The sequence below is a fragment of the Thalassophryne amazonica genome, chromosome 17 (assembly GCF_902500255.1).
Source record: "Thalassophryne amazonica chromosome 17, fThaAma1.1, whole genome shotgun sequence".
Taxonomy (NCBI): Eukaryota; Metazoa; Chordata; class Actinopteri; order Batrachoidiformes; family Batrachoididae; genus Thalassophryne; species Thalassophryne amazonica.
This window is the reverse complement of record NC_047119.1, coordinates 66,058,836-66,076,350: the sequence shown is the minus strand read 5'-3', so window position 1 is coordinate 66,076,350 and position 17,515 is coordinate 66,058,836. Positions and strand designations below refer to the sequence as shown.

Sequence of the window (17,515 nt, the reverse complement as noted above, 5' to 3'; positions counted from 1 at the left end):
ATCCCTGGATTTTGTAGCATAAAATGGATGAGAGTCCACATCTTCACCTGGATGGGACACCAGCCTAGACCATTTGTACTTGCACACAAGCTTTGGGTACAATGGAATTCTTGTGCAGAGCTCTCGGTGTGAGGTATAACAGTAAAACCTATAAAAACATATAACATATATACATATATATACAAACAGGATACCCAGGGTGCACCTGGAAAAAGAAAAAGAAATATATTCCAATGTGCCAGGTTAATGGGTTTTGTGAACAGCAGTTATTGCACACATTTACAGCTAAACAGGGCGAGGCAATGCAGGTGAAGGGTCTTTTCCAAAGACAATGTAAGGTAGCCTGGCTGGGAGTCAAACACAGGTCTACACATTTGTAGTCCATGTACGTATCCCACTGAGATACCTGCTCAGGTACATCGCATACATTAAAATTATCCACTGTGTTTGGGCCATCCTAATTACAGTGAGACACAAATCACTCCCAGCAGTGGACAGCCACAGTCCAGCACCCTGGAACAAACACCAACAGACATCAGGATAGGCTCCTCCAGCCCCCGTGACCCTTAATTGGAGTAAGCGGCTGAAGATGAGTGAGTGAAGCCAAACACATTGGTAAACGAATGAGATAAAACGAGATAAAACAATGACATTTATTAAAGCAAGTTAACTTTGGTATGAAAAGTATTTAATGTGTACTTTACCTGTATGTACAGCAGGACGAAACATAAAGAAGGCTGTTTTAACCACATAACCAGTGCGCTGTGCAGCACTGACCGCATCATTTTCTTGCTGCTATTTAAAAATATAACGCAATGGTAAAATACGCTCGGCCACGTGAGCATTGTCTTCTTTATAATTTGCAGCTGCCTAATTGGTATCCCAGTGCAGTGTGTGTGTGTGTGTGTGTGTGTGTGTGGAGAGTAAGGCAAATACGTAATTGATTAAATGTTGATTTTGAAAGTTTTCCCACCTACAAAGAATGGGGAGGTCTGTAAAAATTTTTATCGTAGGTACACTTCAACTGTGAGAGACAGAATAAGAAAAAATTCAGAAAATCACATTGTATGATTTTTAAATAATTAATTTGCATTTTGTTGCATAAAATAAGTATTTGATCCCCTATCAACCAGCAAGAATTCTGGCTCTCACAGACCTGTTAATTTTTCTTTAAGAAGCCCTCTTATTCTGCACTCTTTACCTGTATTAATTGCACCTGTTTGAACTTGTTACCTGTATAAAAGACACCTGTTCACACACTCAATCAATCACACTCCAACCTGTCCACCATAGCCAAGACCAAAGAGCTGTCTAAGGACACCAGGGACAAAACTGTAGACCTGCAAAAGGCTGGGGTGGACTACAGGATAACAGGCAAAAGGCTTGGTAGAAGATAACAACTGTTATGATTATTTATTAGAAAGTGGAAGAAACACAAGATGACTGTCAGTCTTCCCTGGTTTTGGGCTCCATGTAAGATCTCACCTCGTGGGGTAAGGATAATTCTGAGAAAGCCCAGAACTACACGAGAGGACCTGGTCAATGACCTGAAGAGAGCTGGGACCACAGTCGCAAAGATTACATTAGTAACACACAACGCCATCATGGTTTAAAGTACCGCAACGCACACAAGGTCCTCCTTCTTACACCAGCACATGTCCAGGCCTGTTTGAAGTTCACCAGTGACCATCTAGATGATCCAGAGGAGGCATGGGAGAACATCATGTGGCCAGATGAGACCAAAATAGAGCTTTTCGGCATCAACTCCACTCGCCGTGTTTGGAGGATGACAACAACCCCAAGAACACCATCCCAACCATCCCATGTAGCAAGTGTAGCCGCTGCTGAGCCTTCTTAACCAGAGCCCTGATGTTGGAGGTCCAGGTGTGGTCTGTGGAGATGTGGGTGCCCCGAAACCTGAAAGTGGTGACAGTTTCCACCTGTTTTTCCACCTTCTTCTTCTTTTAGATACTGGCATGGGGACGCCTTACCGTTCGATGGTCCTGGAGGAATACTCGCACATGCTTTTTTCCCCCGGACACACAGAGAGGGTGAAATCCACTTTGACTATGATGAGGACTGGACAGTGGGCAATGATGTAGGTGAGGACTCTTAAAATGCTTCCAGAAGAAAAGAACTTTCACATCCACAAAGAACATGGTTTCATCAGCATATTATTGCAAACCCATACATTTGCTAAATATACGGCTTTCCAACAAAAGCAAAGGCTTTACCTTCGATGTCTTTGTTCGATTTAGGTACAGATCTCTTACAAGTGGCAGCTCATGAGTTTGGTCATGTCCTGGGTCTCCAGCACTCCCTGGAACCCGGTGCAGTGATGTCACCTTTCTACAGTGCCTCCTACCCCTTGCAGCTGAGTGATGATGACAAGAGGGGTATCCAGTATCTATATGGACCTCCCCAGCATGTCCCGCCTGAGATCACAGAGACCAATGAGATTGACATTGCAGTGGTGAGACAGTAACACTGTGGTGGGATCACAAATGTTGGGTCTAACCTGAAAACCAAAACTTTACATTTTAAGACTGACCAAGAGAGTATATAGTCAGGCTTTTCCAAAGCACTAAGCATACCATCTACAATGCAGCAAGTGAATAAATTAATGAAAGAATGTGTTGATCCTCTCCCCCAAATTTGTTCACATAATTCAAAATCAAATGACATAATCTTGGAGGCTTCCACCCAGTTTCCCAGCAAACAGCTCACTCCACCCGGACACATGCAGGAGCTTCCATTCAGCCAAAATGCTACACTCCTCATCATCGGCATCACACCCACAACACTTAAACTCTGACAGGAGTGACATCGCAGTGGACTATGAGCTTTTGGATAGGTAGGACACTAAACCTAAGGTCATTCTCTACAAATGCCTGAAATCTTATTGCTCTGCCTTGTCCATGGAAAATATTCCACCTTCAGTGCAGGCAGCCCCAGCAAATGGCCTGGGCCCCCCACCACGTACTGCACTATCAGGCTGCAGGCCCTGTGTTTACTGAGGCCCATCCACATAAGATTGCTCTGAATCCAAAGAGGGGAGAGAAATGCAAGGGGTGGTTGTAAAGTTTTGAATCTGACCCAGAAAACATAGGGCGTAGTTCTTCATCTTTTACCTTCTGAGAAACCAACATTTCTCTTGCGAATATGTGAAATTTCGATACACTGAGTGCAATTTTGGAGCAAAGTAGTGAACCCTGAAATGCTCAGATTTACTGTTTGGGAGTGCACTGATCGGGACGTATTCAGTGCAGCCGAGGCCAATCTGGACGAGTTGACGGAGACAGTGACGTCATACGTCAACTTTTGTGTGGAGATGTGCATCCCCACCAAAACAGTTAAAGTATACAGCAATAACAAGCCATGGTTCACAAAAGAAATTCAATTACTCCATAAGAAAAAGAACACTGTTTATAGTGCAGCAGATAACAGAATATTTGCAGAGGAATCCTTCAAATCCGGTTACAAGCACCAAAGTTTGACTGTGTATACCTTTTGGTACATATTTTAGAAAAATAACGTTAGTCATTTGAATTTTCAATAGGGGGCCAAGTAGGGGTCAATTGAAGAACTGCATAGGGGTCAAAAAAATGTTCCAATCATATTGAAAGCTATACCACATTATGTGTCTGATCACAAAGATTCCAAAAAGGTATAGTTTGGACTATCTGTGACTGTATGTTCTGGAGTTATGGGGTAAAAACAGCAAGCATGGCGACAAAGGTCACTTTCAGTTTGTACAGGGGTCAAAAGTTAACATTGCTCAAATTATGGTAAAACATGATGCAAATTACTGGTTGAGTTATTAGGATTTTAAAAAGGAATAGTTTGCACCGTGTGTCATGCTTAGTTATCATGTTATAGGATAACATATTTCACATGTCATAGAATCCATTGGACGTCGACATTGTTTGACCTTTACTTTGGAGACCAAACATTCAACACAATCAGAACTATTCCATTTGTTAATCCTATTAGTTCAACCACGTTTTACCAAAACTGGAGCAACTGTAACTTTTGACCCCTGTACAAAGTGAAACTGTCACCATTGTCACCATTCCTGCTGTTTTTACCCCGTAACTTCAGAACATTCAGTTATAGATAGTCCAAACTATATATTTTTGGAATCATTGTCATCAGATACATAATGTGGTATCACTTTCAGTATGATTGGAACATTTTTTAATTTTGACCCTGTGCAATTCTTCAATTGACCCCTACTTGGCCCCCTATTGAAAATTCAAATGGCTAAAGTTCTTTTTCTACAATATGTACCAAAAGGTATACACAGTCAAATTTTGGTGCTTATAATCGGATTTGAACGATTCTTACAGTTATCTGCTGTGCTATTATTTACAGGGAACTAAAGAACAATACAACAATGCCAAATACGAACTTAGATCTGCCATAAGAAAAGCTAAATCCATATAAGCACGAAAATCAAATTACACTATATCAATCTGGAAAAAAATTAAAAAATCATGACTAATTATTAAACAAGCCCACCCACCCCCTCACCAGACACTGATAGTAGCTTACCAGATTTATTAAATAACTTTTATGTTAGGTTCAAACAGCAGCCTATCCCCTCCATTTCTCCCCCATCCCCCTCACCATCACCTCAGTTCCTTATTGAGGAGGAGGAGGTCAGAGCCTCTTTTAGCAAAAATAAAAAGAGGAAAGCGGCGGGGCCTGATTGTGTCAACCCAGCTGTCCTGACAGGACTATGCAGCCCAGCTAGCCCCAGTCTTCACTTTCATTTTCAATAGCTCCCTCAGTCAGTGCATTGTTTCCAAATGCTTTAAGGACTCCATTATCATTCCAGTCAGTGGCAGTCCTAGAGTGATTTACTCCCCAGGCAAAACCCCCTGCCTGCGCACCCCCCGCGCACACTAACATGGCCACCACCTCCGCCCCACCACCCATGAAAACACTAACTTCGTCCAGAACACCCACAATCCCACAAATTAACTCACAACTGCTATTTTCAAGAACAAATTTCCAGTTTTACTGACTACTGCAATAACAAACACAAAGAAATTGGCACAGTCTAATGTGTCATCATCCATGGACTTATCTGCACCACCCTGGGGAGGTGATGGTCTAGTGGTTAAGGTGTTGGGCTTGAGTCCAGAAGATCATGGGCTCAAATCCCCGCCTGACTGGAAAATCACTAAGGGCCCTTGGGCAAGGCCTTTAATCCCCTATTGCTCCCGGTGTGTAGTGAGCGCCTTGTATGGCAGCACCCTGACAACGGGGTAAATGTGAGGCATGATTGTAAAGCGCTTTGAGCGTCTGATGCAGATGGAAAAGCGCAATATAAATGCAGTCCATTTACCATTTATCTGCAATGATCATCTCAAAAGTTTGCAGGAGGGCATCATAATTGTTTGCCACAGTGCTCACTATCCGTGATGTGAAATTCCATCGAGTAGGAGCATTTCTGGGCAACCTTGAGCAGCCTGCAGACTCAAGAAAAGACATCCTCTTTGTGGATTTTGTGAAAAATGTGGCAAACCCAGAGAGTGATGCAAAAAATATTCTGCACTCAGATAAGCATTTAGCCCCCTGAGACAGAACCAGATTCAGTCTGTGTGCATAACAATGCACAAACATTGCACTGGGGGCTGTTGCTTTAACTTTGGCCTGCAAACCATTGAGAGCTGAAGCCATGACAGCAGCCATGGCTTCTTCGTAAGGAAGACTATCAAATGGCTTCGCCAAAATCCGGTCCACAACATTCAAATTGTCTGCCATTATGTGCAGGTTGCTACCTAGCTAGCTCACTAGCTGGGACTGGCGCGAGGCTAGTGTGAAGTGTGTCCGCCTGTGAGTGCTTTGTGACGGTGGAGGAGCTCAGCAGCACCCGCTGCTCGGTAGGGACAGAAACTGCGATAGAAGTCAGAAAGAGTGATACAAGTCAGTCTCCAAACACAAGCAGCTACAAAAAACCCCACCAGAAATAGAAGCTTGATTTGTCGCTAGTCGTTTTTAACAAAGAAAATGCCGCTAAGAGGATTAGGAAAGTCTCCGGTTCCACTCAGAACAGAATGAAAATGCTCCCACAGATGTTTACACCAAAAGATCGCTGATTTGCTCATTTCGCTGTCAATCAAAAAGGGATTCAGCCTCAGACAGATCATCCAATCATCATGCAGAAGCTGAGCATCCGGGCCAGCCGAGGCCAGCCCACTGCCCCATAGACCCCCAGACACGCTGAGCGTCCGATGGGCGGGACAAAGCCCAGCATTTATCCAATGACTCGTCTCGTTTCGCTGCATGCTTTGTGTCGCTATTGAACTCTGTGGATGCTCAGCGTCCACACTGTTTAAAGCACTGAGAAGCTGTGGGAATGAGTGAGGGGAAAGCCGCATCGTTACCAGTGATGAGAAGCTGATTCTGAAAAGTTGAGCGCATTGTAACCACGAACCCCCCCCCCCACCCCCCCCCCCCGTCAGGACACCTCCCCGTTTTTTTGTTTGTTTTTTGGACAGGGTTTTTTTTTTTTTTTTCGCACGGTCGTGCCGCCCCCCCGCGATGCCACCCCGGGCGGCTGCCCGGTCGGCCCACCTCCAGGACCGCCCCTGATTCCAGTACCCAAATCCAATAAAATATCCTGTCTTGACAACTACAGACCAATAGCTTTCACTTCAGTTATAATGAAATCATTTGAACATATCATACTCACACACCTGAAAGAACTTACCTCCCACCCTCATGGACAGTCACTAGTTTGTTTACGGGACTAATAGATCTGTTGAAGATGCAATAAACCTGGCCATTTATTACATCATGCAACACCTGGAGTCCCCCCACACCTACGCCCGGCTACTGTTCATTGACTTCAGCTCTGCTTTTTACACAATCAACCCAGTCAACCTCTTCAATAAACTCATGGACATGGATATTGGCACTACTCTCTCCCACTGGATCCACAACTTCCTGTCACAAAGGACACAGAGAGTCAGGATGGGTAGCCTCCTGTCCCAACCTCTGACCCAAAGCACAGGTGCCCCTCAGGGTTGTGTTCTTTCCCCTTGGCTTTTCTCCATCTACACAAACTCCCTTACATCCACCCATAGTTCAGTTTCCATTCTTAAATATGCAGATGACACTACAATAATTGGCCTCATCACTAACAATAACGAACATTATTACCATGAACAGATCACCCAAGCAGTCACTTGGTGCCAAAACAATAACCTACAGCTTAACACATCAAAACCCAGTAACTCATAGTCAACTTCTCACGCTCACCCTCTCACAAAATCCCCATTTCCATTTCTACTCAGCCCATCTCTATCACTGAGTCATTCAAATTCCTAGGTACACACATTAGTAACACACTCAAATGGAAACTGCATTCGGATCAAATCTACAAAAAAACTAATAAAAGATTATTTTTCTCAGACAATTCAAAAAATTCAGAGTCAGGCATAACATCCTGCTTCAGTTTTATACCGCCATCGTTTAAAGCATTCTCACCTCATCCATAATCATCTGGTATGGAAATTTGGATTCCTATTCATGCAAAAAACTACAACGTATAAAATCATCTAAAATCACAGGCCTCACCTTCCCTTCCATTGACACACTGTACCATAGATGCATCACACAACGGGCAGTAAAAATCACCTCTGACCCCTCACGCCCTGCATATCACCTGTTCACACTGTTGCCTTCTGGAAGATGCCACAGGTCTGTACCAACAAAATCAGCCAGATTCAAAAACAGCTTTTTTCCAACAGCTGTACGGACACTAAACCAAGTCATTAACTGATGTTTCTATGTGTATTTGTCTACGTATTTATTGTTTGTTTGTTGTGTGCTGACACAGAGATGTGAGCATTTCATGCTGTACTGGAAACAAATTCCAACAACTTGTTGTGTGGTCATTAATAAATTAATCTTGAATCTTAGGAACACATTCCACATGCAGGTGGTACAAAGATTCAAAAGAAGGTCTAAAATGCTTACTAATACATTCTGAGGAGAAGCTACATAAAGGGCATGAGATAAGAGATTTTAAAACAACTTTTTTATAAATTATGAAAGAGACAAGTTACAAGGTCACATACAAAAAAAAATTAAAATAAAATAATGATAATAATAATGGGCTTTTTTTGGACACTTTACAATACTTCTTTATGGTTGTGAATGTGGAGCAATCTGGGCATTGGCAACTGTATCCACTCTAATAAGTGACTTTCTCCGTCTCCCACACCAACAATGACTTTGTCTGAATTCTTTCACAGCCAGATGCCTGCACAACAAACTTTGATGCCGTGTCCATGATCAGGGGTGAGCTGTTCTTCTTTAAGTCTCAATATGTTTGGCGGATCCGTGATGGGCAGCTACAAGCTGGCTATCCCGCTCTGGCTTCACGCCACTGGAGAGGCATTCCTGATCACATCGATGCTGTTCATGAAGACAAGTCTGGCAACATCTGGTTCTTCCAAGGTTAGTCATAATGTGAAAGAAGTTGAGGGCAACTGTCATTTTTTTCAGTGAATTTTAACATCCATTCATTTTGAAACACAGAAAAGTGAAACCATCATCCTGAAATGACTTTAGTGTTGAAACTGGAACACTGGAGCAACTGCTGATGACATTGAACACGAAGAAACATCTCAGCAACTGATCCAACATCTAATCCTTGGACTTGTACAGTCTACTGGTTCCAAAGTTCTTTTGCCTTCACTGCACAGTCTATGGAAAAGTCACAGTGGAGAAAATATGCTTCTAAAATGGTTTAATTCTTGCTCTCCAGTTAAGAATTTGTGTTTGAAATACCATTATTTAAATTTATTTTAAAAAGGAAGCATTTTCACAGTGTTCTTCAAAAAACAAAACAAAAAATAAAACACCAGGACTGATTCAAAAGACAAAGGCTACAGCCACCTTGATACATTTCAGGTGTCAGGTGATATATATATATATATATATATATATATATATATATATATATATATATATATATATATATATATATATATATATATGAGTTCTCCTTCCTGACTATTCAACTTCTTTTTCCTTAGGGCCCCTTCAGACATAGTACGAATGTGGTTGAATTGCGCATGAAGCATGACCTGCCTCTAATGCCACGTACAGCTGTTGATACAACTATTTGCGTACACCAGCGGCTGAAAGACAGAGTGTGCCCTGTGAGCGCCCATTCTATCCCTCTCGCGGCAGGTGTCACCAAATCCCAGGTGACACACATGAACATCTAACACTACTCGGTTATTCGCGCTGTTAACACGAAAACAGTTAGCAGACGATCACTTTTGAGCTCACGGTGAAATTTGTCTAAGTGCCTCCACGACTGTGAACTTGCCAAGTACACATATAGCATGCCAGAGTGTCGACTCCCCCCACAACACGTGTGTGTGTGTTTTGCGCACTACCCCCCTCCCCCCAACATATGGCCTGCGTGTGGTTCGTTTTTTTTTTTTTTTTCACAACAGCTGCGCGATGTGGTTGCACATGCTGCAGCTGCTTGCATTGTGTTCCTGCTGCAATGGTTTCATGCACAACAATGTTGCACTGATTTGTACTTATTCGTACTACAACCCCTGGCAAAAATTATGGAATCACCGGCCTCGGAGGATGTTCATTCAGTTGTTTAATTTTGTAGAAAAAAAGCAGATCACAGACATGACACAAAACTAAAGTCATTTCAAATGGCAACTTTCTGGCTTTAAGAAACACTATAAGAAATCAAGAAAAAAAGATTGTGGCAGTCAGTAACGGTTACTTTTTTAGACCAAGCAGAGGAAAAAAATATGGAATCACTCAATTCTGAGGAAAAAATTATGGAATCACCCTGTAAATTTTCATCCCCAAAACTAACACCTGCATCATATCAGATCTGCTTGTTAGTCTGCATCTAAAAAGGAGTGATCACACCTTGGAGAGCTGTTGCACCAAGTGGACTGACATGAATCATGGCTCCAACACGAGAGATGTCAATTGAAACAAAGGAGAGGATTATCAAACTCTTAAAAGAGGGAAAATCATCACACAATGTTGCAAAAGATGTTGGTTGTTCACAGTCAGCTGTGTCTAAACTCTGGACCAAATACAAACAACATGGGAAGGTTGTTAAAGGCAAACATACTGGTAGACCAAGGAAGACATCAAAGCGTCAAGACAGAAAACTTAAAGCAATATGTCCCAAAAATCAAAAATGCACAACAAAACAAATGAGGAACGAATGGGAGGAAACTGGAGTCAACGTCTGTGACCGAACTGTAAGAAACCGCCTAAAGGAAATGGGATTTACATACAGAAAAGCTAAACAAAAGCCATCATTAACACCTAAACAGAAAAAAACAAGGTTACAATTGGCTAAGGAAAAGCAATCGTGGACTGTGGATGACTGGATGAAAGTCATATTCAGTGATGAATCTCGAATCTGCATTGGGCAAGGTGATGATGCTGGAACTTTTGTTTGGTGCCGTTCCAATGAGATTTATAAAGATGACTGCCTGAAGAGAACATGTAAATTTCCACAGTCATTGATGATATGGGGCTGCATGTCAGGTAAAGGCACTGGGGAGATGGCTGTCATTACATCATCAATAAATGCACAAGTTTACGTTGATATTTTGGACAATTGAAAGGATGTTTGGGGATGATGAAATCATTTTTCAAGATGATAATGCATCTTGCCATAGAGCAAAAACTGTGAAAACATTCCTTGCAAAAAGACATATAGGGTCAATGTAAACGAGCAGATCTGATTTGATGCAGGTGTTAATTTGGGGGATGAAAATTTACAGGGTGATTCCATAATTTATTCCTCAGAATTGAGTGATTCCATATTTTTTTCCTCTGCTTGGTCTAAAAAAGTAACTGTTACTGACTGCCACAATCTTTTTTTCTTGATTTCTTATAGTGTTTCTTAAAGCCAGAAAGTTGCCATTTGAAATGACTTTAGTTTTGTGTCATGTCTGTGATCTGCTTTTTTTCTACAAAATTAAACAACTGAATGAACATCCTCCGAGGCCAGTGATTCCATAATTTTTGCCAGGGGTTGTACTCGTATGTGTGAAGGGGCATTTATGCTTTCCTGAACATCTTTGCTGCACCACCAAGTGTGCTTGACTTCCTTCCACTGTCCAGATGTCATACCCAGTACCTTTGTCTCCTTTACCGTATCTTCAGTACTTTTCCAGTTGTCCAAAATTGCTTCCCCTCCATCCAGTCCCTCTCTCACCTGCTCACTGAATTTCACACAACACCTACAGCTTCTACCATCTGATCCTTTATTGAACTCTGACTCTCTTCTTCTTCTTCTTCTTCTTCTTCACCTCTAACACCATCCTACAAACCACCATCCTATGCTGTCTCACTACACTCTCTCCTGCCATATAGTCTCCAATTTCTTTTAGCTTGTATCTCCTACACAGAATGTAGTCCACCTGTGTGCACGCTTAAAGTACGTGTTCACCACTGCCATTTCCATCCTTTTTACAACCCCAGTTCCAATGAAGTTGGGACACTGTAAAATCTAAATGAAAACAGAATACGATTTGCAAATCCTCTTCAACCTACTTAATTTGAATACACCACAAAGACAAGATATTTAATGTTCACACATAAACTTTATTGTTTTTGTGCAAATATTTGCTCATTTTGAAATGGATGCCTGCAACATGTTTCAAAAAAGCAGAGACAGTGGTATGTTTACCACTGTGTTACACTCAATAAGTGTTTGGGAACTGAGGACACTAATTGTTGAAGCTTTTTAGGTGGAATTCTTTCCCATTCTTGCTTGATGTACGACTTCAGTTGTTCAACAATCTAGGGTCTCCGTTGTCGCATTTTGAGCTTCATAATGCGCCACACATTTTCAAAGGGTGACAAGTCTGGACTGCAGACAGGTCAGTCTAGTACCTGCACTCTTTTACTATGAAGCCATGCTGTTGTAACATGTGCAGAATGTAGCTTGGCATTGTCTTGCTGAAATAAGCAGGGACGTCCCTGAAAAAGACGTTGCTTGGATGGCAGCATGTGTTGCTCCAAAACCTGGATGTACCTTTCAGCATTGATGGTGCCATCACAGATGTGTAAGTTGCCCATGCCATGGGCATTAACACCCCCTTACCATCACAGATGCTGGCTTTTAAACTTTGTGCTGGTAACAATCTGGGTGTTCTTTTTCCTCTTTTGTCCAGAGGACACAATGTCCATGATTTCCAAAAACAATTTGAAATGTGGACTCATCAGATCACAGCACACTTTTCCACTTTGCATCTGTCCATTTCAAATGAGCTCAGGCCCAGAGAAGGCGGCTGTGTTTCTGGATGTTCTTGATGTATGGCTTTGTGGTGTGTTCAGCTGAATATAGGTTGAAGAGGATTTGCAAATCATTGTATTCTGTTTTTATTTACATTTTACACAACATCCTAATTTCATTGGAATTGGGGTTGTACCGTAAAATGCATAATGGCTTAATATATCTTCTTTGCTGTACAGTGTATCATACCAACGCAAATAAATTGCCATTTTCTTATATGCTGAATCCACAATTACAATGTTAAAAATTGAAAAACAAATTGAGCTTGGCATGATATCTAATGTTATTTAATAAAATTTCAAACACTGCCTGTGCAAAATGTTATGCTTTTATTACAAACTGCACATCCTCGTGATATTTTACACACATCTACTTCATTACTGTGACCTGACCTACTGGGCCTGACTAACCCCACTTTCTACTTCCCGTTTCTCCGTGCATGCACACAGTGGCACCTCACAGTATTTCACTAATAACAGTTTCTCATATTTAAAACTTCATAGTCATAGATTTGTTGCGAATAAACACGTGGTTCTTGGTGGAGGTGAAATAAAAATCAGCAGTAGCTATTCAATACTTTTACTGTCTAATGTCACAATAAATCATTTGGAAGAACACCAGGTAATTAATGTTTATGTAAATGTCATTACTGTACCTTTGCTGACAGGTGACAGTTACTGGGTGTTTGATGGTGAGAGGAAAATAACAGGACCGGACTATATGCAGCAGCTGGGTCTGCCTGTGTCCAATATCCAGGCAGCAGTGAAATGGGATGACGATGGTGCCAAGAAAGTCTACCTCTTCAAGTCTCACTTTTACTGGCACTTCAACCCAGAAGAGAACCGGGTCAGCGATTTCCATCCTTACAGCACGTACGATTGGGGAGGAATGCCGAGCAACATCGATGCAGCTTTTCAGGACAGATATGGTGAGAAAACAATCTGCTTTTGGAGTTTTGTGCCTCTTTTGTTGTGATTATTTTTTTTCCAACCTGAAATTCCAAAAGTAACGGTTTTCTTTTTCCTCTCTTAACAGGCTACACCAATTTCCTGAGTGGGTTGAACTATTGGAAGTTTGACCCCGTGGTGCTGACAGTGCTAGAAGGTTACCCCCGTAACATTGGCATGGATTTTTTCGGCTGTCCTGCTGTTCCATTGAAATAGATTCATACAAACACATTTAACAGACATCAAGACTGAAGACTGCTGAGTCCGTATTCGTTCTCCCTACAGTACCTCTTTCTAAAAGAACATGGATATTTTTCTTAAAGATGACTCAAAATCTTCACATAGCAGCAGGTGCTTATCTGTGCCAGCCAACAATCTGGTGAAACCAAACCATTTGCATTCAACCGGTTATAATTTGCACTGAATGTGATGAGCACTTAGTGTATGTTTGTAGAAACAGCCAGTAAATATGTACCTACTTTTAAAGGGAAGGTGTTGTTTTGTCACCATGGTAACATATGGTGACAGACTTTAGACCCACAGCCAAGCTTCAACAGTCCAGTAAGCAACACTCACAGACTTACTAGTGAACGTCCAAAGCTGCCAGTTTCACTCTTCAATGTTTTTAACACACACAAGTTCATTCCTTCATGCTGAATGGTGTTACTTAACCATTTCCTTCGAAACCCAGGTTTTTGTGGTTGGCTGCACTGGTGGATTATAAGCACATCTACACAGTGGAGCCACTTTAGGGAATTTTCCAAAACTTGACTAAAAATTTGGGCCATTACCTTTCATTTACAGGATTTTCTACTCAAAGGTCCAGTCGGTCCATCCCCACCTCTTTAAAGTAACCATCAATCTGCCACAGCCAGGCGATATGTTAGCTTTTCCTTGGCCTTTTCCACTCGCTGGGGTCCTCACGCTGGATCATGCACAGAGAGACGCACTAAATTGCAATAATGTTGTAGTTGATGTTGTCTCGCAATACAAAGAAAAACAGGAAAAAACAAAGCACAGTAATGAATTGTATAAGTACTCACCCTTGTAAAGTTGTTGATTGTGGATTGGTAATTTATTTAAGTTTACACTGCTGTTCATCGTGGCCACAATGTGTTCTTGAGCACCTCTAAAGGTGATTTGGCCAATAGAGGGATTGAATGCCCGCTATATTGGATTTTGGTCACGCAGGATATTGTGGGAAATGTATGCCTGCTGCAGACGCACAGACACAGTCAGAAAATAAGCAAAAGGATTATTTGTTGTATCCCTGGATGCTTTAATAACCATGTCTTCTATGTTTTTCCTCAGAATGCAACGTTTAGAAACAAGTGCATTCGCAGTATTGGAAGGACTGGAAATAAGAGATAGTTTAGTAAGTTCAAGCCAACATCAACCCACCGAGTCTGCAGCAGCCAGAAAACTTACATGCTTGACACACCAATGGGTTTTTCCACTAAATTGCTTCCATCAAACCCACCAATATATGTAGTAGTTTTGTCCACAACTTGTGGGAAAATCAAAAATGCCATTTTATGCATAACTTAGTAAATCAGCTCCTGAAATCCACCCCCCCAATCGCCCAGAACCACTTTCTCCAGCAGCATTTTACTGCAGAAACAACTCTTTCTTTCTCTCTTTGTTTCTTTTCCTATAGATCCACTGAGAAATGTGTCTGCTTGGTTCAGAACAGAAACAAAGCAGCGCACATTTACTGATCTGAATGATCTCAAAGATGCATAGCCAAGATTATTTTCATTACAGTAGTTTTTCCCATGGAAAAAATATTAGCATTTTATGAACATTTGATATATATTCCCTAAATATGTGCAATTTACCCCATCACTCACAAGATAGTGGGCAGCACAGTGGCTTAGTGGTTAGCACTGTTGCCTCACAGCCAAAGGTTATGGGGTCGCTTCCCACCTGTGGCCTTTCTGTGTGGAGTTTGCATGTTCTCCCCATGTTTGCGTGGGTTTCCTTCAGGTGCTCCTTCCACATCCAAAGACATGCAGGTTAGGTGGATTGGAAACTTTAAAATAGTCTGTGAGTGTGTGTGTGTGTGTTAATCTGAATTTACCTCTCTCAGATCCTTTTTCTTGCCTTTTAAACTTGCAATTCTGCACTTTAACCATGTTTTTAGTTCCGCTGCTGTTGCTGCCTCAAATGATGAGTTAAAAACAGCTCCAGGTACATCATCTGGGTCCAGAATTAGCTTAAAAATACCCCATCCCTCTTTTGTTACACCCACAAACGCCAGCTGTAGGCATACAGACTATCCCATGATGCACTATGCAAGGGCTACTTCCAGGGATGCGCACGGTAACATTCAATCCCCCTTCTGGATCATAATTTGTCCTTAATTTTGGGGATATTTACACCTTTACTTTTGTGAAGTCAGACCCTCTCAGACTGCAATCTGATCACCAAAGACAGGTTTGACTCGCCAGGTGTAAACGGGGTCCATGGCCCTGTGCAAATAGCTGAGTAATCTTCTCTGAGTTGTGACATGAAGTAGACCTGCTTACGTTCAATTCATACATCTCAGTGGTGCTCCATTCCCTAAAAAGAACACCCCCAAGTGCTGGAAGACTGACATAGCAATTGGTTTGGAGTGACTGTATGTCAGTCTGTGTTTGTGCACAATTACCCAAACTCTTGTTGTAGTTAACTTGGAAAGGAGTCAGTGTGAATTATTAGTCAGAGATCACTTGGGTTTGATGGGTCTGGATCTGCATTCAATAAATTATTTAGGATCTTTTGTAATGTTCACTCTGACATTTACTGTTTTGCATGAAATGATCTGGCTTGACTGATTCGGCAGGATTTGGACAGACATCACACTAAAGCAGCCCTTATGCCTGACTGAGCCTGGCACTGAGCTGCCTGAGCACCGCCTTGGCATTACCTTTGAGTGTCAAGGCGCTGCTCAGCATAGGTCAGGACAAGTTGGGAAAAGTCGGTTACACATGTGCCAGTTTTGAACATGCTCAACATTTTTTGGGAACATGGCTGGACTCGTCCTGAGGTGACCCGGTGCAGGCTCTACACTCCTTGTCATCTAATTTTCACACTGAGCACAGAGAGTAGAAAGAATTATCCCCAGACACCAAAGGTTGAGGATGCTGTATATGCCAAGCCATACCTACACCGGGTCTGCCCGGGAACATCCTGAGCCAATCATGGGTGGAGTCAAAGTGGCTGGGAAACAATGGAAGTCTGGGAAAAAATCAATTAAAAATTCGATCAATTACAGCCAGGCGAGAGCTGCTTGGGAAAATCGTCAGTGTGTCAAGTTGCTGCTGAGCCCATTACTGCACCAATCTTGGCCGTGTAAGAGCAGCATCACCATGACATTCTGGACTAGGAAGCTGACCAGTGAGGGAAACATGAAAAGAATAATAATGGAAATGTTGTGGACAGTGATAAAGAGAAAGAAGAGCATTTGGCCGACCTTTGTTACCACAATCAATGTGCCTCTGAACAAGGACCTTAACCCCAACTGCAATTGTGGACCTGCTGAGCAGCCAATAGGCTGTCATGTGAAATGCAGTCAGGCCTGGATTTGAACTTATGACTCTGTAAGTTATGGGTGTAACAGTACACAGATTTTCCAGAAAAATAGTGCAGGTCTTTTTGTTCAGCACATATGCACTGAACAAATATATGTGTGGAACTTTTTTCTCTGTGCGGAACTCACTGTGTCCCTCTGTGCAACTTCAGCAAAGGACCAGATGCTGCTTGTTCAGATGTGCACAACACAGCCTTGTGCTTATGGCAAATGCTGGCAAACTAGAGTTCGCAAATCATCCACTATCATAGGTCAACTGTTTGCAAACCCTATGGACGAAAGCTACATGCCAGCATTGCGGTCGGGTATTTCGCTAGTTGCACACATAGATGCTATATACAGTACATCCAGAAAGTATTCACAGGGCTTCACTTTTTCCATATTTTGTTATATCTCAACCTTATTTCAAAAGGGATTAAATTTTTTCATCAAAATTCTGCAAACAATACCCCATGATGATGTGAAAACACTTAGGGTTTTTTTGTTTTTGTTTTTAGAATTTAGCAAATTTATTAAAAAACAAACAAACTAAGAGAGCACACGTGCATAAGTATTGACAACTTTTGCCATGAAGCTCATAATTGAGCTCAGGTGTATCCTGTTTCCACTGATCATCCTTGAGATGTTTCTACAGCTTAACTGGAGTCCACCTGGGGTAAATTTAGCTGATTGGAC

The 17,515-nt window shown here is 41.9% G+C and overlaps 1 protein-coding gene across 1 annotated transcript in view; it reads left to right on the top strand.

The window, feature by feature from the left end:
* Positions 1–14,849, top strand: part of LOC117529942 (stromelysin-3-like) — an 87,107-nt gene extending 72,258 nt beyond the window's left edge. Inside the window, exons 4-8 of the mRNA XM_034192847.1 lie at positions 1,969–2,102; positions 2,259–2,473; positions 8,271–8,475; positions 12,990–13,250; positions 13,358–14,849. Coding sequence (XP_034048738.1) covers positions 1,969–2,102; positions 2,259–2,473; positions 8,271–8,475; positions 12,990–13,250; positions 13,358–13,485 — 943 coding nt within the window. The 3' untranslated portion in view covers positions 13,486–14,849. The remainder of the gene's footprint in view (positions 1–1,968; positions 2,103–2,258; positions 2,474–8,270; positions 8,476–12,989; positions 13,251–13,357) is intronic.
* Positions 14,850–17,515: the final 2,666 nt, after the last annotated feature.